The sequence below is a fragment of the Hipposideros armiger genome, unplaced genomic scaffold (assembly GCF_001890085.2).
Source record: "Hipposideros armiger isolate ML-2016 unplaced genomic scaffold, ASM189008v1 scaffold_556, whole genome shotgun sequence".
Classification (NCBI taxonomy): domain Eukaryota; kingdom Metazoa; phylum Chordata; class Mammalia; order Chiroptera; family Hipposideridae; genus Hipposideros; species Hipposideros armiger.
This window is the reverse complement of record NW_017731906.1, coordinates 427,565-449,497: the sequence shown is the minus strand read 5'-3', so window position 1 is coordinate 449,497 and position 21,933 is coordinate 427,565. Positions and strand designations below refer to the sequence as shown.

Here is a 21,933-nt window from a genome sequence, read left to right as displayed (position 1 = left end):
TCTCTTCCTCTCTCTCTCTCTCTCTCACACACACACACACACACAAACACACACACACACACACACACACACACACACACAGGAATATCGGCTCCATGAAGGTAAGAGCTTTGTTTTTATTTACTGTATCTCCAGTGCCTGGAATAATGCCTAGCACATAGTAGGTGCTCAAGGTATGTTTGTTGGATGAATGAATGAATTATGACTTTAAAGAAAGATTTTTGCTCTTCCAGCTTCATTTTATACCTTTTATTACGGCATTGGCATATAATGAATTCAGAGAAAAATCTTTACTTGCTTAAGTGGACTAGCTCCCCTGTGCACACTGCACGTAGGTCAGGAGTAGGGTTATTAAATGGCCACTTCTCTTCATGCTGATAGGACTCTCATACAATTAGATCAAACTTAATTCCTGATTACTCAATTATTTTATACTCATTTGCGATCTCGAAGAGTGTATGGGAATAGGCCTTTTCTGGTTTTCAGATGGACTTGTTAACAGCAGCCCATTGTATTGACCTTTCTCTGCTTTTACCTTTTCTCTCCAGCATTTCTTACACTGAAGCAATGGAGATCCTAAAGCAGGCATCCCAGAACTTCACCTTCACCCCAGAGGTAGTGTGTGTGTGTGTGTGTGTGTGTGTGTGTGTGTGTGTGTGTAAAAATGGTTCCCTCTTGTCCATATCTTATTATTTAAAATAATTGTATTTCTCTTACTAGCAGTGTGCAGGACTTGCTTCTCTACACATTTCCTTTTTTTGATATTTGCTCAACCTTGTTAAAATATTTAGAATGAAAATAATTTTGAAGTAGAGTCATATCATTTGGAATAGCAATGACCAAAGGATTATAAAGAAGTTTCCCAAGTTTAGGAAGATGAAAATCCTTAAAAAGAATGGTAATCATAGACTATCAGTGTAGACATCAACTCATTCAGCGTTTCCCAAAGTGTATTCTGAATGATGTTAGCGGATGACAGACAAAAGAGGTTATGTGATCAAGTAAGTTTAGGCAACACGTTAAACAAGTTTCTTTTTCTGTTGAACTATTTATAGAGCCTTCTAATTTGTGATCCGCTATGGAAAACATTGAATTATTTGTTTTGTTTTTTTAAGAACTCCTTTATTTTATTGGCAAGGATGTAGGTCCTGAGAGGTCACATGATTCATCAGTGGGAAAGTACTTAATGTTAAAAGCAAGTCTCCTTATTTCTAAGTGAGCGCTTCTTTCCTCTAATTCAGATATTGCCAGACAAGTGGGAGCAGTAAGATAATGTTCAGAATGTTATACCTTTGTCTTCATACTATTCCTTATACCAGTCTCATCCCCAGTTAAGTCAGATCCTCTTATAACAGTTCCCTGTGCTTGTTATATTTTAAATCAATTTCTTTGTCTAATTTTGTATTTCATGTTTGTCTCCTATTCGGGGAACTTGATGAAGTCAGGGATTCTATTTTTCTTACCACTATATCCAGTACCTGGCACGGTACCTGAGATTTAATAAGCACATTAGTATTTGCTGAATAAATAGATGAACTGTGTTATTAAATATTCATCAAAGAGCGTCTGATATATCAGTTGACTCTTTTATTTAAAAAAAAAATCACTGAGAAACTCCATCTCGCCAAAGATAGACTCAATATTGGAAATATTATCTTTCATCATTTAATTTCCTGAGACTTAGGAACACTAACTGTGGAAGAAGCTCTAGGCAATATTAATAAAAACTATGAGGCCGAAGTCAGTTTTTATCCGCTGTGGAAAGTGCACTCTGTTTCCCTGCAGGCGCTGTTCACCTGCTGAGTGCTGCTCCCTGCGACGGGGGCAGAAAGCACAGTGTTGATCCTCCAGCTTCAGCTTTCATCTTTCCAGGCCTTTGGATGTTCTTGTTAGCACAGACCTCTCTCTAGTTATCTGTGTAACCTCAGCAAACAGCAAACGGGGGGGGGGGGGGGGGGGGGGGCCTTGGGAGTGACACAGGTTTTCAGGCCCTGCATTGTGTGTTTCAGCCCTGTCTTCTTTGATCATTTCTTTTCTCTCATTACAGTGGGGCGGTGACCTTCATACTGAACATGAGAAGTACCTGGTGAAGCACTGTGGCAACATACCAGTCTTTGTTATTAATTATCCTTTAGCACTCAAGCCTTTCTACATGAGGGATAATGAAGATGGTCCTCAGCACACGGTAAGAAAAGAAACTAAATGAACGGGGGTTAGTCATCGCATAGTTTGGGTCTTTCCCTTGGTTTAATTTTATTTATCCTTTGGAATAATTTCTTGAATTAAATCCATCACTCTACATCTTCTAAAATGACAAAGTTTCTTAAAGGCACCTCTAAAAAAGTGTTCCCAAAGAAGATCCCAATGTTCTATAAACCTCATTTCTATGGCAAAGGTATTCTTAGTTTAGCAAATGCAAATAGAGGTGTGTTTTGTTTTGTTCTTTAAATGACTGAAAGGAAGGAGCCTAGAGCACTGTTTCATGATGCCTGGTCTACTCTCAAGTTGAATCCTGGTTAGGGGACTACCCCTAAGAGGTAGGGGAATATGCTGGCAAGAGATGAGGGCAATGGCACGAACACGCTCAGGAAGAGCTAGCCTGGCAGAGCAGGAGGTAGAGCACTTTGGTTTGGCCATCAAATGGAAATAGTGAGCGGAGGGCTCTGGGGGACCCAAGGGGTCTGGGCAGGTTCTCTTGTCAGTGCTCCTTGAGCATCTCTTCTTTGTCTGCTCTAATAGCCTTTCTTATCCTCTGCTCTTTTATCACCCTTAACTTTAGGTACTTTTTTATCCTTCTGGTTTCCTTTTTCCTTTTTTTTTTTTGTCTTCTCTCCTTTACAAAATTATCAGTTATATGAAATAATATATTTGATTCTAAATATTTATTGAATAATTGTGTACTTAATGTCATTAATTATAAAAGTCTATGATACAAACATACAATGTTTATCTCACAAAAGGTCCAAAAACTAAACTTTGCTGTTGGGTTCTTTTCACGTGTCTTTAGAAAAATACCAGTAGAAAAATGTAGCTCAGGCCCTGCAATAAATAAAACGTCCCCATCTTAAGTATACAGGGTTATCTCTTTGAATGTACTTCCTGTTTTATGGTATCACTGAAACAATAGTAGCCACCAATGAGTAGATGCCTATGAGGCAAGCATTACCATCTCATCTCGAAGTCCTGAAACAACCTTGCCAAGAAACTTGCCATCTCTCCCATTTTACAGATGAAAAAGTGGGGTGCAGAGAGACCCCTTGCATTTCCCAAGGCTACACAGGTAAGAAGTGACAGAGTTAGTATTCAAACCTGATTGCCTCTGGCTCTGAAGCCTGTGTTTTTTTTCACTCTATCTCACTGCCTCAAAATCACAAATATAAAGTGACATTTTAGCCATTGATTTTACTCATCCCCATCCTTCACACAGCATTATCCAAATCCAGTGAGCAATACAATTGATTTACGATTCTTATTTTTCTTTTCCCTACCAATCCTCCAGTATAATTGATTTTGAGAAATGAATTGGCGAACAGGTTGGCAGCAAAAAATAAGAGAGACTAGGGCATAGATTATTGCATCCTAAATAATTCAGTATTCAGCCTCCATCTCAAAATGGAGGACTGTGTCTGTATCTCTTGGCTTTTTTAATCACTCCACCCCACTTCACTCCCACCTCCTCCGACCCCCACACACCATGTATTCTCCTCATGTAATTTCCCTAGTTTGAGCACTTTTCATTCATTCAGTTTTGCACTTCTTAAACACTCCATGTAAGGCTTTCCTTCTCTGTAAAGAATTTCCTGGTTTACACAGTCACCTTGAGCCTTCCTTTTCTGGATTTCTGTAACATTTAAAGAATTAGTAGAACGGATAGCATTGTGTCTGTTTCTTATAGTCTCTGTGTAAGTTTTGCTTTCTCAGACAAAACTTAACTTCTTCAGGGTGGTGAAGGAATTTTCTATACCTACCATGGCACCTGCCACTCATCCCTCATGCCCTCTAATGTGACTTCCACCTTTATCATACCACTGAAGCAGCTCTCTTAGGGTTAGTGATAATGGCCATTTTATTAAATCCAACAGACTTTTATTTTTTTAACCTTAACTAGGCTTGATTCACTTTATTTTTCTTGTGTAAAATTATGTGGTCACCACAGCTGGAGCCTGGGCCCTCTGCACAGAAACTCTAGCGTGGGTCTTTCTTTACAAGATGGTCAGTGAATCCCTGATAGGGAGACTTGGTGAATGCGGTCTCTTTCCAGAGGTCGGGGGTGAGATAAGTATAGGTCTGAGAGATGGCTTCAAAGGTGGCCTGGGCGACGTTGCCCAGGGTGGAAGTGCGGGCCCTCGCTGAGGTGTAGCAGTCATCCATACGAGCCATCAGCAGCCGCTTCTTGGGCCCAAGAGCTGAGACCACGCCAGTGCCCTGGGGGCGGGGCAAGGGAAACGAGGCGCACCAGCACAGAGCCACCGTGGCCGGTCACCTCGCAGTGGACAGCGTGGGGCTCAGCAGTCTCAGCCCGGCACTGGGACAATGGAGAGCTTGGCCAGGATGATGGCCCTGCAGATGGCAGTGGCTACCTCCCTGGAGCACTTAACACCCAAACCCACGTGTCCTTCATAGTCCCTGATGGTGAAAAATGCCTTGAACAGGGCCTCTGGCCAGCGCGGGTCTGCGTTTGCACAGGCAGTATCTTCACCGCCTCGTCCTTGAGGGATGCCCCAGGACAAAATCAATGATGTCGGATTCCTTGATGAGCAGGGATAAGAGAGCGATCTCCTCCAGGAACTTGATCTTCCAATCCTTGACCAGGCTGCCCAGCTTGGTGACAGGGATCCTCTCCTTGTCCTCGGCCTTGCCTCTGCGGGCTCCGCGGCCCCTGCCCAGCCCGTGACCCCGACCACGACCTCGGCCCTGGACGCCGTGGCCTCCCAGACCAGGGCCTTCAGGCCGGCCGCACCGCCGGCATCATCCGCCATTTGGTGTTACCTCAGAGTCCAACAGACTTTTAAGTCTTTATTTTACTTCACCTCTCAGCATTATTCATTCTATTAATGACTTTCTTATTAAAATCTCCTCCTCCCTTGGATCTGTGTCATCTCCCAGTTTTCCTCCTTACTCAGTTGGTTGTTCTTCCTCAGTGTCCTGTACAGGTTCTTCCTCTCCTACTAATCCATTAGATGTTGGAATTTCTCAAGGCTCCGTCCTAGGTCTTCTTTTCTCTTCCCAGGTGATTTCATCTGTACCCACGTTTTTCTGTTTGTTTCCCAGAACACTCAGAAATGTAATCTCTAACCCAGACTTCTTTGAGCTCTGGACTCCTCTTATTGCCATTTACATGTCCCATAGTCATCTCTAACGTACCGTATTCCCCCATGTATAAGGTGCTTCCATGTATAAGATGCACCTTAATTTGGGGGCCCGAAATTTGAAAAAAAATGTATCACATAAAGTTATTGAACTCGAGTTTTATTCATCATAAAATTCATCCAACTCTTCATCACTGTCAAAACTCCCAACCATTAGCTTGTCCTCATCTGTGCCTGATGACGAATCACTACTATCTTCATATATTGCCTCTCATGGCCTTCTTCTGCCGTGGCGTTTTCAGTAGGGTTTCTTCTTCCCGTAGCCAGTCTCGGATCGTTTTCTCAGTTGGAGGAGGACCAAACTTACGTTCAGCAGCACAATTTCCATTCACTTTTGCAAACTAGATCACTTTTAACTTGAATTCAGCACTGTAGGAAAATCTTTTCTGATCCATTTCTGGGCAGAATGTGGCAAAATGTAACCTACCATAATATATGGGTAACAAGTGCAAAACAATGAGCGCAAAGACAGCAAGCGCGAAAAAGTGGGAAATGCAAGTAAAAAAATCTACAACCACTGTATAAGATGCACCCAGTTTTTAGACCCCAAATTTTTTGAAAAAGGTTGCATCTTATACATGGGGAAATATGGTAACATATTCAAAACTGACCCCAGGATTGAGTTCTCTTCTCCCTCCTCCCACCAAATTTGATCTCTCAGTATTCTCTGTTCATCTAATTGTACAAGCCAGGTAACTGATTCATTTTTGGAATCTTTGTTTCTCTTACTTCCCATATTCACGTTGTTACTAAGCTGTGTCATTTTTATACTCCTAATTATGTCTCATCCATCCACTTCTCTTTATTTCCACTGTTACCTTTTTTACGTTAAGATACCATCATCTCTTGCCTGGACTACTTCAGTAACCAAGTAACTGGCCTTCCTGTGTCTACCCTTTCCTCCTCTGAGTCAGTTCCCCCCATTTTAGCATGAGCTTTTAGAAAATGTAAATCTGATCTGTTATCTCCCTTCTTAAAGCCATTCAGTGGCCTCCCACTGCTGTTAAGCTGAAAGTTAAAATCCTTTGCGTGGCCTGCCGGCCCCAGTGCAATCTGGTGGTCCCTGTCTCTCTCGCCTGATGTGCTGTGGTGTTCCCGTTGGCCCGTTCTGCTACATCCACCCGCCCTTCTTCCATGTCTTCAGAAATGCAGTGCTTTCTCTCACCACAGGATCTTCGTCCAGTGTTCCCTCAATCTAGAATAGTCTTCTTCCCCTAAGTAATTTTAATGACTCTCCAGATCTCTACTCAGTCATCATTTCCCCAGAGAAACCTTCCTTGACCCTCCAGACCGAATCAGACCCTGTCAGACACTGCAGTGGTGCCGTTAAATTTCAGACCCAGAGCTACTGACTCTTACTTCATCATAATCCTTAACAGTTGTAATTTTACATGTATTTGTATGACTGTTTAATTAATGACTCTTTCCTCTATGCCAAAGGACTTAAAGAACCCTTTTGCATTCATCAGTGTATCTCTAGTGTCCAGTATGATACCTGGGACATAGCAGACACCTCATATCTATTTGGTGATGGATAGGTGATTGGATGGATGGGTGAATCGAACCCAACACAATTTTAAACAAACAGTGGACACGTAGTGAATGAGTGACTTGATTTGCTAAGGACATTTCTGGGAAGCTAGAGCTGCTTTTACTCTAAATTTTTTGACTGATAGCAATGTGACTTAAAGGAAACTCCAGTGGCTTTAGAGTCAGACATGCTTGGGTTCAATCCCCAGGTCTGTGTTATAAGCTGTGTGATCTTAGATAACCATCTCATTTCTTTGAGTCTTAGTTTTCCAATCAGTAAAAATAAGAGTTGTGAGGATTAAATTAGGTAATATATGAAAAACACATAGCACAGTGGGGTGGTAGGTAGTCAATAAGTGTGAAGTCCTCTCTCCTTTCCTACTAAATTTTGATAAAATCTTTACTGTGATAAAGCACAATAATGTTAAAATGTGTGTGTGTGTGTGTGTGTTGCCATCTCATAACATGCTCTTACATAGGATTCCTTAAAAGACATTTCTCTCATAGACTGCAGTCACAAACATTTCTTACCTTTAAAAGTACCAGGAGGCCTTCTTTATGACAAGCCTCTTCAGTGATGCCTCACAGCTTGAAATCTGAAGGCATTATAATGGGACTTCAGGGTACTTATATAATTTATGCAGTGCTATAGCATACAGATTCTCAGAGCTAACTTATTGAAATATAATTTAAACTATATACATGAGACAGAGATGATAACACTGATTCATTAGCAACCTAGATTTCTTTGCAACCCACTTGGATAAAGTGCCTGCTTCTACCCCTGCTTTTTTCTAGTGGTGAATGAACAGGCTTTTGGCCAAATAACTGAATTCTGTGTTTCTCTTAGTAGAATTGTAATAACAGTTGTTGGTAGGGTTACAAGAGTTTCTGTAATGAGTGTGATGCAATCTAAAACAAATTACAGCAGGTGTGTTTCACAGGTGCCTTCTCTAGGGAATCAAAAGAGAAAGGTAGGGAAATGTTTAACTACACTGGTAACGTTTGGCCAGAGGTAATAAATAGTAAAATGGTATCTTTTTACAGTTACAGTTTCTTTTTCTTTCTGTCTCCCCCCACCGCCTTCAAATCTCAAGTGCGCTCTCTCCCTCTCTCTCTCTCTCTCTCTCTCTCTCTCTCTCTCTCTCTCTCTCACACACACACACACACACAGATATGTACTATGTTATAATGAAAACGACACTGAACTAAGAAGTTAGCAGAGCTGGCTTTGAAATTCAGCTCCCTTATTAGTTAGCTGTATGACCTTAGGCAACTTTCTCCAATCTCTGTGCCTCAGTTTGTCCCTCCACAAAATCAGAGAATTGGATTAGATGATCTCCAAGGTACTAACCAGCTCTAAGATTCTCTGATTTCAGGTAGCCTACGTTTTTCCTCATTTGGATATATAAGAACAACTTGTAAATTTGATCATTTGAAAGGAACAGATCGTGGGCCTAAATAAAATGCATCCAAGCAAACATGCAGAATGCCATATGCCCCTGAGTTTGGGTCCCTGAGTAAGTCCCCCCAAAAGCAGGTAGCAAATATTTAGCTAGGGAAATGGCTTCACAGAGAAGAATATCCTCATTTCAGCCATGTGTGATTAGGAAAAAGTCACTGACCAGCAGTTCCTAATGAGATGCCAAAATCACCAGATAATATTCTCATTATAAAAATTGTATCAGTATTACTTAGCAAATCATAAAAATGTGAGCATTAGTGGGCGTTCAATAAAGTACATATTGTAAAGTCAACTTTGAAGGAAGAATACTGACTCAAGGGGTGCCCAGTGAATTTCCCTGGGCTGAGGCTAATTAACTGACCTGCATCAAAATAGCTTGAACCTCAAACCAGTACTAATAGTGATGAAAGGAACTGCCAATTTTCCTATATCTAGGACTAGTGACTATCCTGGGATATTTATGTTAAAATTGAAAGTATGCATTTTAGCCTGTCTGAAATGCTTCCAGACTAGCCATTTTCCTAGCCAAATTCCATTTTCAGTCATTGCTACCTGTAGCCCATTTGCATCTTCACACCATCACATCTGGAAAGCTCTCTTTCTCAGCTGTGCCTCATTGTTTTTAGGGGCACAATACTGTCTGTGTCAGCAGTTACAGCAAAAGTTCATAGAGGCTGAAACCACAAACATGTTTCCTGTGGTTTGTGGAACATTCTTCTTTTGAAAATAATATGTAATGTTGCTCCATTATTGTTAACAACCTATGAGAAGCCTGAGAATAGAAAGGTGTTCAATTTGTGTTTCTCATCAATATTTAAAAATCTGAGATAGGTAGGAAGAGAAGTATCAGAGGAAGGGACATTGAACTTTTTCCCCCTCTCTGAACTTAGCATGGAAAAGGTACTATATTAAAGGCCTTGTTCCTGTCTACCTTGTTTGTTTTTTAATTCAAGGTCTGAGTTTTATTTTCAGCTCATTGATTGAAATCTAAGAGTCAAAAAGGAATATCATAAATAGAGACCAGAGCTTGTCCAGCTTGAATACCAACATAGACGATTTCTAGACAGCTTGTTGCTGCAGCTGTGTGACTTAAGCAAAATCAGAATGGGTACACAGTGGAGGAAGATGTGCCAGGCAGCAGTCTGGCCTAGAAGATGTGCCCAAACTGGAATAAGTTTTGTTTAAGACTAGAGAAGTTAGCAAAGAGTGTAGTAAAATTATTTGTAGCCTTCCTTGCTATCTGTGTAGGAGGGTGAACGAACAGAACGAAAGTCCTTCCTCTTATTTCAGGTCTCTCCAGTCTGCACAGGCACACAATGGAGATTTCAGCTACAGAAGTGCTCACATTTGGTCAGCTTGATGAGAACGTGTCACTGTGCGGCCAGAGAATTCTCACTTTCCCTAACCAAGGACAGGCTTGCTCAGCCCTCAGCTCTGTGAAGCAGCCTCAGAGTTCTGTAAACCACAAACCTTCCAGCATATAAAGGCAAATGGTAATCACCAACCGATGTCCTAGGAAACTTGCTTGTTTCCAACCTGTTGGCAGTCTAAGCACCCCCTCACCTCCCATCACTGGGCAAACACCCAACCAAGTTTTTCTCATTACTTCTTTTTGTTTTCAATTACAGTTAACATTCAATATTATTTTATATTAGTTTCAGGGGTACAGGTTAGTAGTTAGATATTTACATAATTGATGAAGTGATCCCCTGATTAGTCTAGTACCCACCTGGCATGATATATAGTTTTTACAGTATTGACTATATTCCCTATACTGTACTTTACATCCCCGTGACTATTCTGTCTTTCTCATTACTTCTTAAGACAGTTGTGTGATTCCCACATTTTACATTTTGTGCACCCTTATGTCATAGTTTGTGTTATGTCTGATGTGCCTTTTACCCCCCCCCCCCCCGGGAGCCCTGGAGAAACAGGTAGTTTCTATAGTATTCAGCCTGGTTGTTACCAGGGGGAGACATAAGATAGGAGAACCCTACCTGGAATCTCTACCTGAACTAACAGGTCTGGAAATTGAGGAGATTATTCTAGGGTTAGGGAATGCAGTCTTTTTATTTCTTATCAGAAGGAAGTGCAGCTCTGTGCATACCAAATGTAAATGTCTTTATCTATAGTTGAGGAATACTTTATTACAGCTTCTCAGAAAGTGTGTAGAATCTCTAGATAGATTGGAGGATATCATTATAAAAGAAAAGCAGGAAGTATAAGAATCTGACATGGTTGAAGGGAAACTAAACCTAAAGTAAAAGAAAAGAAGGTTATGTGGAGGAAGAGAATAAAGCCTTTTGTGGGCCTTTCTTCACAAAGTGATAAATCTGTCCTTGATTTAAAAAAAAAAATAGTGGTACCTGTTTGTCATACCCTGTTTCCCTGAAAATAAGACCTAGCCAGGAAATAAGCCCTCACATGATTTTAGATGCCAAAATATGGCACCTTGGCATACTGAATATTTTAAGCTGAAGGAGTTTGTAGAAAAGGCACGCTTCTCCCTGAAACAGGTCATAAAACCCTCATGTGAGGGGTGCGTGCCCTCCATATCCTGGAGGAATCATGCTAAGGGTTATTCTCTGGCTAGGTCTTATTTTCAAGGAAACACGGTAGAATGTTTATTGGGCATTGTGAAGGAATGCGTTACTCAAAACAAAAAGAACTCTTAAAGAGGAGAAGCAACGTTATTAACTCTATGTCAAGAAAACATACAGGGAATTCACCCACCTGAGAGTGTGAGTTCTCAGACCATTTTAGTCAAAGAAAGGACATAAATTTGTTACTTCATATCACAAAATTAGTAGTGATATGGGACTTTCCCAAGATGTCTTCTAAAATTTTTACTCAGCTGAAATAAACAATTTTGGTAAGTTCTTTTCTACTGTTAAGTTCCCAGCGTACAGAGCAAGAAAATAGGGGACTCCTATTCTGACCTTAATTCTAACGAACAGTGAGGAATTGGCAGGAGAATACAGGGGAAGAGTCCAGGCAGGTGGGGGGAAAGCAACATGGTAAACTGTTTTATGGTACATACCATGTTTCCCCAAAAATAAGTCCGGGTCTTGTATTAATTTTTGCTCCAAAAGACGCATTTTATTCATTTATTCACGTACAAAAACCTACATTTATTCAAATACCGTCATGTCTGGTTGATGATCTTAGCTGGGGCTTATTTTGGGGTAGAGCTTATATTACAAGCACCCTGAAAATCATGCTAGGCTTGTTTTCTGGTTAGGTCTTATTTTTGGGGAAACACAGTAAATAGTTGCCACTCCTCCCTCGGGGGGAATTATACTGCCCTGCCCCACGGACATGAGCTTAGTAACTTGCATTGGCCAAAGAATTGTGAGCAAACGTGACCTACATACCTTACTTCTGGACAAAGGCTTCTGCACGTAGTCATCTGTGCGCTTTCTTTTTCCATCTGCCGCAGATCAGCAGTACCTCAGAAAGAGGCTTTTCTATCAGCTTCAAGCCAGGATGGACATGTAGCATTAAGTTTTTAAAAGCCAATTCATTGTTGTAAAGCGGTGGTTCTCAATCGGGTTATTTTGCTTCCCACCACCCCCACCCAGGAGACAGTTTTGGTTGTCACAACTAGGGGAGTACAACTGGTATCTGGTGAGCAGAGGCCAGGTATGCTGCTGAACATCCCAGAATGCACAGGACAAGCCCTCACAACAGAATTACCTGGCCAAAAAATGTCACTGACACTAAGGTGGAGAAGCCCCATTTTAACCTTCTGGAGTTGTTTATTATAAATACAGCATAACCTAACCTATCCTGATAAATACAGCAACTACCACACTATTAATAATTTCATAATAGCCAATGTGGAAATAGTTGAGCTTAACCAGTTAGGTACCTTGGTTATTAGGAAGACAGGTTTGAAAGAAATCCAGAAAAAAAAAATGTAGATATCTTACTATGGCATAAGATTTTCAAAGGTAACTCAAAAAGTTCAGCAGCTTCCAGTTATACAGCTGTTACTGTGCAGTTGCAAATATTCTGGATAAACAAAAACCAGATAGAAAGGTCTAAAACCAATATGGTTGCATATTGAATTCTCCAGTGAACTCAAAATGTTAAAATAAAGGAGGTTTGTAATCAAAGATAAATATGAATCTTTTACACTCCTCTAAAAATAGCGTTAAAAAAAACAAAGGTCCAAAATTAGTACAATTTAGACCTGTAAAAAGTGCTAAGATCCCAAAAGGGTTTTGTTTTGTTATGTTTGTTATTTTGCTTCTTTTAGTTGTATTAGCAGCAAGACCAAGTAAGAAATGGATCTCTTGTTTGATGCTTATGGACTAACAGAGAAAGCAGAACAACTCATGGGTTGTTGCGTCATTCCCTCATCACTGGCCACCAGCCTCAGCTGGACTACCTGGTCTCCCATGATAACGGATTATCCAGCATCTTTTTCTGAGGCAGTGGATCTTTTTAGCTCTGCCTCTTAAAGCTTCCCCATGTACTTGCAGTATCAGAAGCAATTACTGCCCTCCTTTGTGGCTTGGACTCGCCCCAACTTCAGAACCTTGGAAATAAATGATAGACTTTAGATATGCCTATCCCTTTTTAATAGTCAGAGCTACACAAGGATGGAATGCTATATTTCAAGGGTAACATTTCCCAGTCTAAATATTTTCAAGTGAAGGCCAGAGAGCCGCTTGGTTGTCTTATTCTCTGCCAACCCCTATTGCCTATAATTTTCAATTAAAAACTTGGAATTGAAGTTAAGAACAAATTTTTCATCATGTGTCTCAACCCATGGCATGTTTTAGCCATGTCTAAAAGCAAGAAACTAGTAGATAAAGACGCCAGTCCTTCTGTAGCCATAAAAACTCTTGAACCTTCTCCTTTCTCTGAGAATAGAAAAGGTCACTGAAGGCTCCTGACTGGAGTCTGACTCTATTAATTGTATATATAGCCCCTGAGAACTTCCTTATCATATTAGTAAGCCTTTCTTGTCTACCTTTCCAACGCTGTTCATTTCACTACCTACTATCATGTCTGAATCACCAAATCCACATACTAAAATGCCTGCTTGTTCATTGTAGGCCCCCAAATTTCTAGAAGAATCATTAAACTGTGGTAGCGCAACAAAGACCTGCTTGTACACTTCCTCCTCACCAGTTTATTGAGTGGTAGGAGATTTAGGAAAAGTAGAAACCATTAGTGAATTTCTGCTCTCTCTTACTCCAATTCAGCCAAGTGATTGATGAAAAACATGCCTAATGTTTTCTTTTAATGATGAGGTATACAGCATTTGGGGCAGATTCTTGAATTACTATATTCTTTATTAATCTCAGTTATTTATACAGTATATCTCAATCAAAAGTTCTGAAATCAAAACAAGGGGATGGCTTAATAATAAAGTGAGGCAAAGTTTAAGAAAAGGGCTTATAATATGAAATTTTAAAATTAAAATGTGTTGTATGGATTCCTAATTTTTCACTTGTTGCATTAAGTCTTAGTTTTGTGTCTTCATATTCTTGGCCTTAAAAATGTCTACCCCTTCCCCTCAAAAGAATTGTCAAGTCACAAGATAATACGGATAGCAAATAAACATTCTCAAAAATGAACTATTAATAGTAATTAAATATGAATTAAAATATCAAGTTACCATTTACCCCATTAATTGTTTTTGTTGTTTTCTTATTACAAAGGTATAACATCATTATAGTAGAAAATAAGAAAATACAAATAAAAGTCACAGTGACAACACAATGAACATCTCATTGTATAGATGTCCTTTTTCTATCCATGTCTAAAATTTACCTAGTCTCATATTGATGTATACTTGAATTTCTTGTCATTTTAAGTAATGCTCCAGTAAACATCCTGTACGTTATTTTTGCATCTCTGATTATTTTGCCAAAACCAATTCCTAGAACTGCTATTGCTGATTCAAAGCATATTGCATTTTTAAGGCTTTTAATCATCTTTTGCCAAATTGCTGACCAGAAAGGTTGTATCAGATGTATGAGAGTATTGGTTTACGCATTCTCTAATCCACATGGTTTATGTTGTTTTCTTATCTTCACCAGTTTGATAACTCCAAAATGGTATCTAATGGTTTTAATTTATACTTCTTTGATTAATAATCAAAACACATTTTACATGTCTCAACAAAATACTACAAATTAAAGAAAAATCTCTGTTGCCACATTATTTATTGGGTTATTGGAAAAGTCATGATGTATTTTTCTGGTTTTTGTTGCAAAAATGCATCATTACTTTTCCAACAACCCAATATAAGAGAAAACAAACACACACATACCCCTGAATGTTCAACAAAAGGAAAGCAGTTAAATAAAAACTATGACTCCTAAACAACAAACTGTGCAGCTATTAAAACAGTAAGTATGCAAAGTACTTGAACTGATGTAGGGAAAATATTTATTGTGTAATATTAGTGAGATATTAGAATGGTAAATTTTTATATGTAATTTAAATCTATACCCTTTAAATGTATAAGAAAAAACCTGAGGGCTAGCCAAGTGGCTCAGTTGGTTAAGAGCTCGCTCAAGAGTTTGAGCTCTGAGCAACAGCAGTTCAATTCCCAGCCTGAACTGAGCAGCCACTGAGCTGCCAACAGGTGGCAGGATGGCTCAGCTTAAAAAAAAAAAAAAGAAACTTGAAAGAAAATATGCTAATATGTAATTGCTTCTGCATGGTGATAGGTAATTTTTAATCTTTCATAATTTTTAATACTTTCCATATTTTTTATAACTAACATATCATTTGTGAAGAAAACACATTTTTTAAGTACAATGCATAAGTGATGCAAGAGAGGAGAGGAAACTGTCCACCTGCAATTTGTGTAGTATGTATTCTAAAGATAATATTAAACATTTGATATTGAAACGGGACATGAACAGATAACATAAATGAGATTCTGATATGCAGTTAATCAGCCAGTTGTCAAAATGTTACAAGTTCCACTTGCTTGAGAAGCTGACAGTTGTTGGAATCCCCTGAAAATGTAATGTGTATGACTTATTTTTCCTTTTTAGGTTGCTGCTGTTGATCTTCTGGTTCCTGGAGTTGGAGAGCTCTTTGGAGGAAGCCTCCGAGAGGAGCGGTACCATTTCTTAGAGCAGCGACTGGCCAGGTATTCATCAGACCTAGGGAAACAAAGCTCAGAAATTGGGGATGAGGCACTCCAAGGCAGTCATAGCAAAGTAACAGAGAACAACAGCTTATGAGCCTTAGCACCTGACAGACCTGAACCTCAAATTCTAAGTGACAATGATAGAAGAGCAAGGGAGATTTCCCCCTTAAAGGTTGTCCTTCATTTTGACTTTTCTCTTCTATGCGTTCCTTTTTATTTACTCTAATTTATGATTGGCAGACTCCTGTAGGGACATAAAGAAAAACAAACTCTGAACCAGGGAAAGGATAAAGACGGAGAAAGAAAGATACTAAAAATAGGTGCTAAGCTATAATAGCATTTAGAATAAGCAGTTTTCCCTTCCTCTGGTTTTCTACATTGTGTAAAGGTCTTGATTTAGCTATTGGAATAACTTATTTTAACTTGCTATTTGAGACCTGGGAAACGAATCCATAAACACACCGAAAATGTTTTGGAGAAGAGGGGCAGGGAATCGTGTTTCTAATTGAACTACCACTCCTATGTATGCATGGTCTGCCAACAAACTACAATGACTTCCTAAACTAAGGCTATAAACCTCTGTTTTCCATGGTTTTCACTTTTGCCGTACCCAACTTTAAAAAAAAAAAAAAAGGCTTTCCCATGTTGAAGACATAATCCTTCTCTCCTGGGTTTCATAGTAACCTGGAAAAGCCATAATTGTTTGAAAAATATCCTGTTAAATTAGCATTTGTAAGGCCTTTTCCTAATGGAAAAAATGCTTAAAAAGTTGATGCTTTTCCAATGTCCCAACCTATAAAGCTGTTGGGGTAACTTGGTTTTGTAATCCTAATTACTTGAACTGCTCTATTTGGTTACTGTCCAGAAGAAAGGGGATGAATATATTCTGGGAGGACTCTTTTTTTTTTTTTAATCAGTTAAACTACTAACTCCTTACTATTGCCATAGTGTTAGAAAGTCCTGGGAAAATCAGGAAATTGAAGTTAAGGTCAAACTCCTTAGATGGAAAGAATTTAAAGATTCTCTGGGTTTTTTTAAAAAAGCACAATAAAAATCACACATGGCAAGAAACCTCATCTGTTGAAAGATTAATTGGTCTGTTTTCTTTGCTTGCTTCCTTCCTTCAGGAAACCTTTCCTCATAACGTTAAATGTTTACCTAACATCTGATAATATCCAAATTTATCTTTCCGAATAAAATGCATATATGCGTTTCCCTCTCTCAGTGATCTGTCTGTCTGTGACTTCTATTTGTGTATTCTGTATTTTTGCATATTTGAGTTTTTCATCATCCTGATCACTTCAGATGCACTGTGGTCCCACACACTTTTTTAAAGGGCTGAAATTAATTTTGATGAGTACTGAGAGCTTAAAACTTTACTAACATTTCTCAAATTGGCAAAAACCAATTAGCAACCATATTTTAAAGGTAGCCTCAGGATCTATATTTTTGTTTTCATGTTGTAGAATGAAAGGTATGTCTGTGTATCCCTTTTTTGTGTGTTTATGTGTGCCTCACGACAACCTTAAGTAGTAGTAATAGTGCTTTCCTTATGTCCTAGGATAGTAAACTCATCTCAAATGAACCCCTTCTTTTGGGCTCTGGACCATACTTTCTATAACATTTATTGTTTTTGCCACGTATTTAATAATACCTGGGACTATTGTTTAACACCCCTTTCTTACCATGTAATGAAGGTTTAGCTACTCAAATATATTGCATGTTATTTGAGAGCACAAGTTTTGGTGTGCACTTCTTTAAAGAACACATAACCCAGAATAAATTGTGGTTAGTATATTTATCTTATTGCCATTCTCTGAAAGAGCTTTATTTTTGTTTTGCAGATTAGGACTGACAGAAGCCTACCAATGGTAAGAGTGCAGCCCCTGATGATTCTTGTTTTATCTGTTGCTCTGAGCGTTACATACGTTTTACTTGTATTCCCAAGGCACTATGGAAGAGTGTTAAGAGCAATGAACAGGTTCTCAGATTACTTATTCCCTTTGAGCCCTTGGAAAATAGTAACAATAATGGCTGCCATTTATTTATTATTGTGTTCCAGATAACTGTGTGAAAAATTTGATGTATATTATCTCATGTAATCCTAACACTCCCTGCGTTAGGTACTATTCTTATCCCTTTTTTACTACTCCTCCAGACCCGAGGCCTAGAGATGTTAATTAACTTAACCAAGAGCACAGATTTAGAAGCTGGGACTTTGTTCCTAACTAGTATCCTTCAGTTTCTCTGTATTAAATTAGGAGCTTGATCACTGAGGTGATCCCTAAGTGATCCTCACCAACTGTAGAAATCTAAACTGCCGAGGGAAGATCAGTTTTCGGCAGTCATACGTTTACTTTTCCAAAGTTCTGGTTTTCTTTCTGCAGACCCTTTCTTTGAGTACTTTTCAAGATAGACAAATTTTTTATTCATGTTTCTGTAATAGCACTCCTCCAGGATCTTGGTATAATAATATCAATAGTATTATTAATTCTTTCCCTGTCCTCAGAAGAAGGAAGTGTCAAATTACACACTCAAATTTTGGTAATGAAGGAACTGGATTTCAGAAAGGCAAAAAGCCTAAAATTGTGTTCAGGTAATGGCCCTTGAATGCCTTTGTTATTTACCACACTTAATCTGAGTTTTGGTTTTCTTGACTGTAAAATGGAATGATAATATCTACGTCACAGGTTATTGTGAGGATGAAATGAAACAATATAATGTAGGCTAAGTATCTACACAGGGCAGAAGCTCAGTAAATGGTAGTTTCCTACACCGTTTTCTTCCTTTGTTCTGAGGCTTACTATTAGGTAGATGAGCCTGATTGAGCAAGCTTGTACATTTTACCTCAGCTTCTGTCTACAGGATAATATTCATAGTGTGTAAAAACTAGCTAAATACAAATTTTAATTATTGATTAAATAAGTTTAGGCCTTTTCTGGTCTTAATTGATCATTTCAATATTATTCTTTTCCCAACTAATGTTTTCAAACTGTTAGGCTCTCCAAATATAAATACTTATTATTTGAATCCTCTTCCTTTTAAATGGTTGTCATAGCATTTTAAAGGTAGAAGAGATTTTAAAAATCTTAAGTCTGTGACCTCTGCTAGTATTCCGCTGCGCTGAGGGGCCACCACAGGTGTCTAAGAATTTACTTCCTATTTCTACATACCATATGCAAATAAAACCTGTAACTAGTTCCACAAATTTTGTACCATCTCTTCTATAATCTAGCTACCCTAGAATCAATTTAACAACAATCCAACAAATACAAATTCATTTTAAAACTTGTGTCTTACAAGTGGATTTTTCCATCTATCAAAGCAAAGGCAAGAAAAATGCTACAGACTAAATCTCTCTGTTGAACTCAGTTTCCAGACATTATGCAAGTGTTTTGACATCTATGCATGAGAAATTTAGAACCACCTAAAGCTGTTGCTAAACTTCTAGCAGCTAGCTCAGATCCTGCAGGTGTTTGGGGCCCGTGGTTTGATATGTCCTTCATCTTATTTTCTCACTAAGTCAAAGTATTCCCTGCCCCCATGCTTTGTAAACTTAAAAGTTAGTTCAGCTACCAAACATTTCAATTATTCAAGACTGTGTTCCTTCCATTATTTCTGACAGTTCTCACTAATCTGAAGTTTTATACTAGATACTTCTGTTTATATATCATTCATTTGGTTCTAACTCACCTAGTTGCAATTCATCTTTTATTTTAGAAAGACAAGTACTTAATCCTAACTGCCTATAATAAAATACCAATACATGTAGTCATTATTATTAACTGAGGAAATAGGTGATAGTCTTTATCCTTGAGGAGCTAAATAACTACTAGCTGTGGCTTTTAAGTTTTATTCTGATTTACAAATCATTCAAGAAGCTATAAACTTGTTTTACTCAATCTTATGTAACCCAAGAATTCTACCAAATGACATAGAAATATTTACAGAATCTCCTTTTTCCTATTCCTTTCCTAAAATAATTTTTCCCAAGCTAGTGTATTAAAATCTGAGTTTGAATCATGGCTGTTCAATTTTCTAGCCATTTCTAGCCATCTTTAGTGGGAATAGGACAGGTATGGATGGGCTTCAGAGGCTACCTAGCCTTCTAGATAAATGGACATCTTCCACTAAGCTTAAAGCAGAGAATTGGAAGTTTCTTCTTACTTCAGTGCTCAAGAGTATATTTTTGTGCCTTCAAACAAATTTTTATGTAGTAAGCATCTACTGAAGAACATACTAAGAAACAGAAAAGGAATATATTTTGAAGAAAATTAGTGCAGTTATTAGAAAATTTTCTGTAGCTTCATGAGGCAAGTTTTCGGTATATAAGTATATAAATTAAAAAAAAAAAGATCGAGTAACCAAAGTTCATGAATGAATGAAAGATTTGCTGCTGTTTGTTTGGATAACCTTGGACAGATCACTTTAGCTTCTCTGTGTCCTTCATCTGTCTGTCTGTGGAGGGAAAAGACTAGTCTACCACAGTGATGTGAATGATAAGTGATTACAAAAATCTTTGAAACATAAAATTATTTTATAATATCTGATCCCATACAGCATTTATAGGTGATGATTCTCTGTTTTTTAAAATCAGGTATCTGGACCTCCGTCGATTTGGATCTGTGCCACATGGAGGTTTTGGGATGGGATTTGAACGTTATCTGCAGTGCATCTTGGGAATTGACAATATCAAAGATGTTATCCCTTTTCCAAGATTTACTCATTCATGTCTTTTATAGCTGGAAGACTGGTTAAGGAAAATCACCCCGAGACAGAGGTACCGCACATGGAGGATGCATGTTTGAATTTTTAAAATGCAGACGTTTTCAAAATGTAATTGTCCTGCCCTAACATATAATGTATGAAAAATAGAAGTGATCATGTTTTTCTTAGAAAGTTGAAGGCATTTCATAGAAAGATGAACTCTCAAGAAGAGGTACTTATAGCTGGTAAAATCTCAAATCTATTATGTCAATTAAGAAGAAATGAAGAAATTGAACTAGATGGTCTCAAAGGCCTTTTCAAACTCTAAGACAGGATGGGATAGTAGTGTATTTTACTTGTCTTTAATGGTTAGATCACTATCTTGTGTGATCTTTGAGAAACTACTAGTAGCTAAAACTACAATGTTGGATCTTGTCTCCCTTGCCACTTAACCTGTGATAAATGTTCATCTTATTTTCAGCGTTTTACTGAACATTAAAAAAGAAAATATTTTTTGCGGGGTCATGAGTTAATAAAGTTCCTATTCTGAATTGAAATCTGTTTTCATCAGACTGGATGGGAAAAAAATCACATTTAATAACTGTTAATCCTCATTAAAAAGGGTATAGAAGTGCCTCAACATAATAAAGGCTATATATGATAAACCCTCAGCTAATAATATTATACTCAGTGGTGAAAGCCTTTCCTCTAAGATCAGGAACAAGACAAGGATGCCCACTCTCACCATTCTTATTCAACATAATACTGAATGTCCTAGCAAGAGCAGTGAGGCGACAGAAAGAAATAAAAGGTATCCAAATTGGGAATGAAGTAGTAAAACTGTCACTATTTGCAGATGACATAATTCTATGTATAGAAAATCCTAAAGACTCCACCACACTATTAGAAGCAATGAACAAATGCAGTAAAGTTTCAGGATACAAAATCAGTGCTCAAAAATCCATTGTGTTCCTATATACTAACAGTGAAATATCAGAAAAAGAAATGGAATAAAACAATTCATTTGCAATTGCAACAAAAAGGATAAAATACCTAAGAATAAACTTAACAAAGGAAGTGAAGGATATATATATATATATATACACACACACTGAAAACTATAAGACATTGTTGAAAGAAAGTGAAGAAGACACAAAGAAATGGTAAGATATTCCATGTTCATGGATTGGAAGAATTAATGTAGTTAAAATGGTCATATTACCCAAAGCAATATACAGATTTAATGCAATCCCTATCAAAATCCCAGTGGCATTTTTCAAAGAAATAGAACAAAAAAGTCCTCAAATTTGTATGGAATCACAAAAGACTCCAAATGGCCAAAGCAATTTTGAGATAAAAGAACAAAACCAAAGGCATCACACTTCCTGACTTCAAATTATACTACAAAGCTACTGCAATCAAAACAGTATGGTATTGGCAGAAAAATAGACATGAAGACCAATGGAACAGAATTGAGAGCCTCGAAATAAACCTACATATCTGGGCAACTAATTTTTGACAAAGGAGCCAAAAATATACAATGGAGAAAGGAAAGCCTTTTTAATAAATTATGTTGGGAAAATTGGAAAGCCACATGCAAAGAAATGAAACTAGATGGCTATCTGACACTGTACACAAAAAAATAACTCAAATTGGATTGAAGACTTGAATATAAGACCTAAAGCAATAAAATCCATAGAAGAAAACATAGGTACTACACTTACGGACTTTGGTCTCAG

At 38.1% G+C, this 21,933-nt stretch overlaps 1 protein-coding gene and 1 pseudogene across 4 annotated transcripts in view; one reads left to right on the top strand and one right to left on the bottom strand.

The window, feature by feature from the left end:
• The window catches only part of NARS2 (asparaginyl-tRNA synthetase 2, mitochondrial), a 166,937-nt gene extending 146,186 nt beyond the window's left edge, over positions 1-20,751 (top strand). For all 4 annotated transcript variants that reach the window (XM_019623625.1, XM_019623627.1, XM_019623626.1 and 1 more), the window contains 5 exons: positions 549-615; positions 2,048-2,185; positions 15,390-15,487; positions 17,332-17,358; positions 20,085-20,751. In XM_019623625.1, coding sequence (XP_019479170.1) covers positions 549-615; positions 2,048-2,185; positions 15,390-15,487; positions 17,332-17,358; positions 20,085-20,229 — 475 coding nt within the window. In that variant the 3' untranslated portion in view covers positions 20,230-20,751. The remainder of the gene's footprint in view (positions 1-548; positions 616-2,047; positions 2,186-15,389; positions 15,488-17,331; positions 17,359-20,084) is intronic.
• LOC109371237 (40S ribosomal protein S2 pseudogene) lies at positions 4,140-4,979 on the bottom strand (annotated as a pseudogene).
• Positions 20,752-21,933: the final 1,182 nt, after the last annotated feature.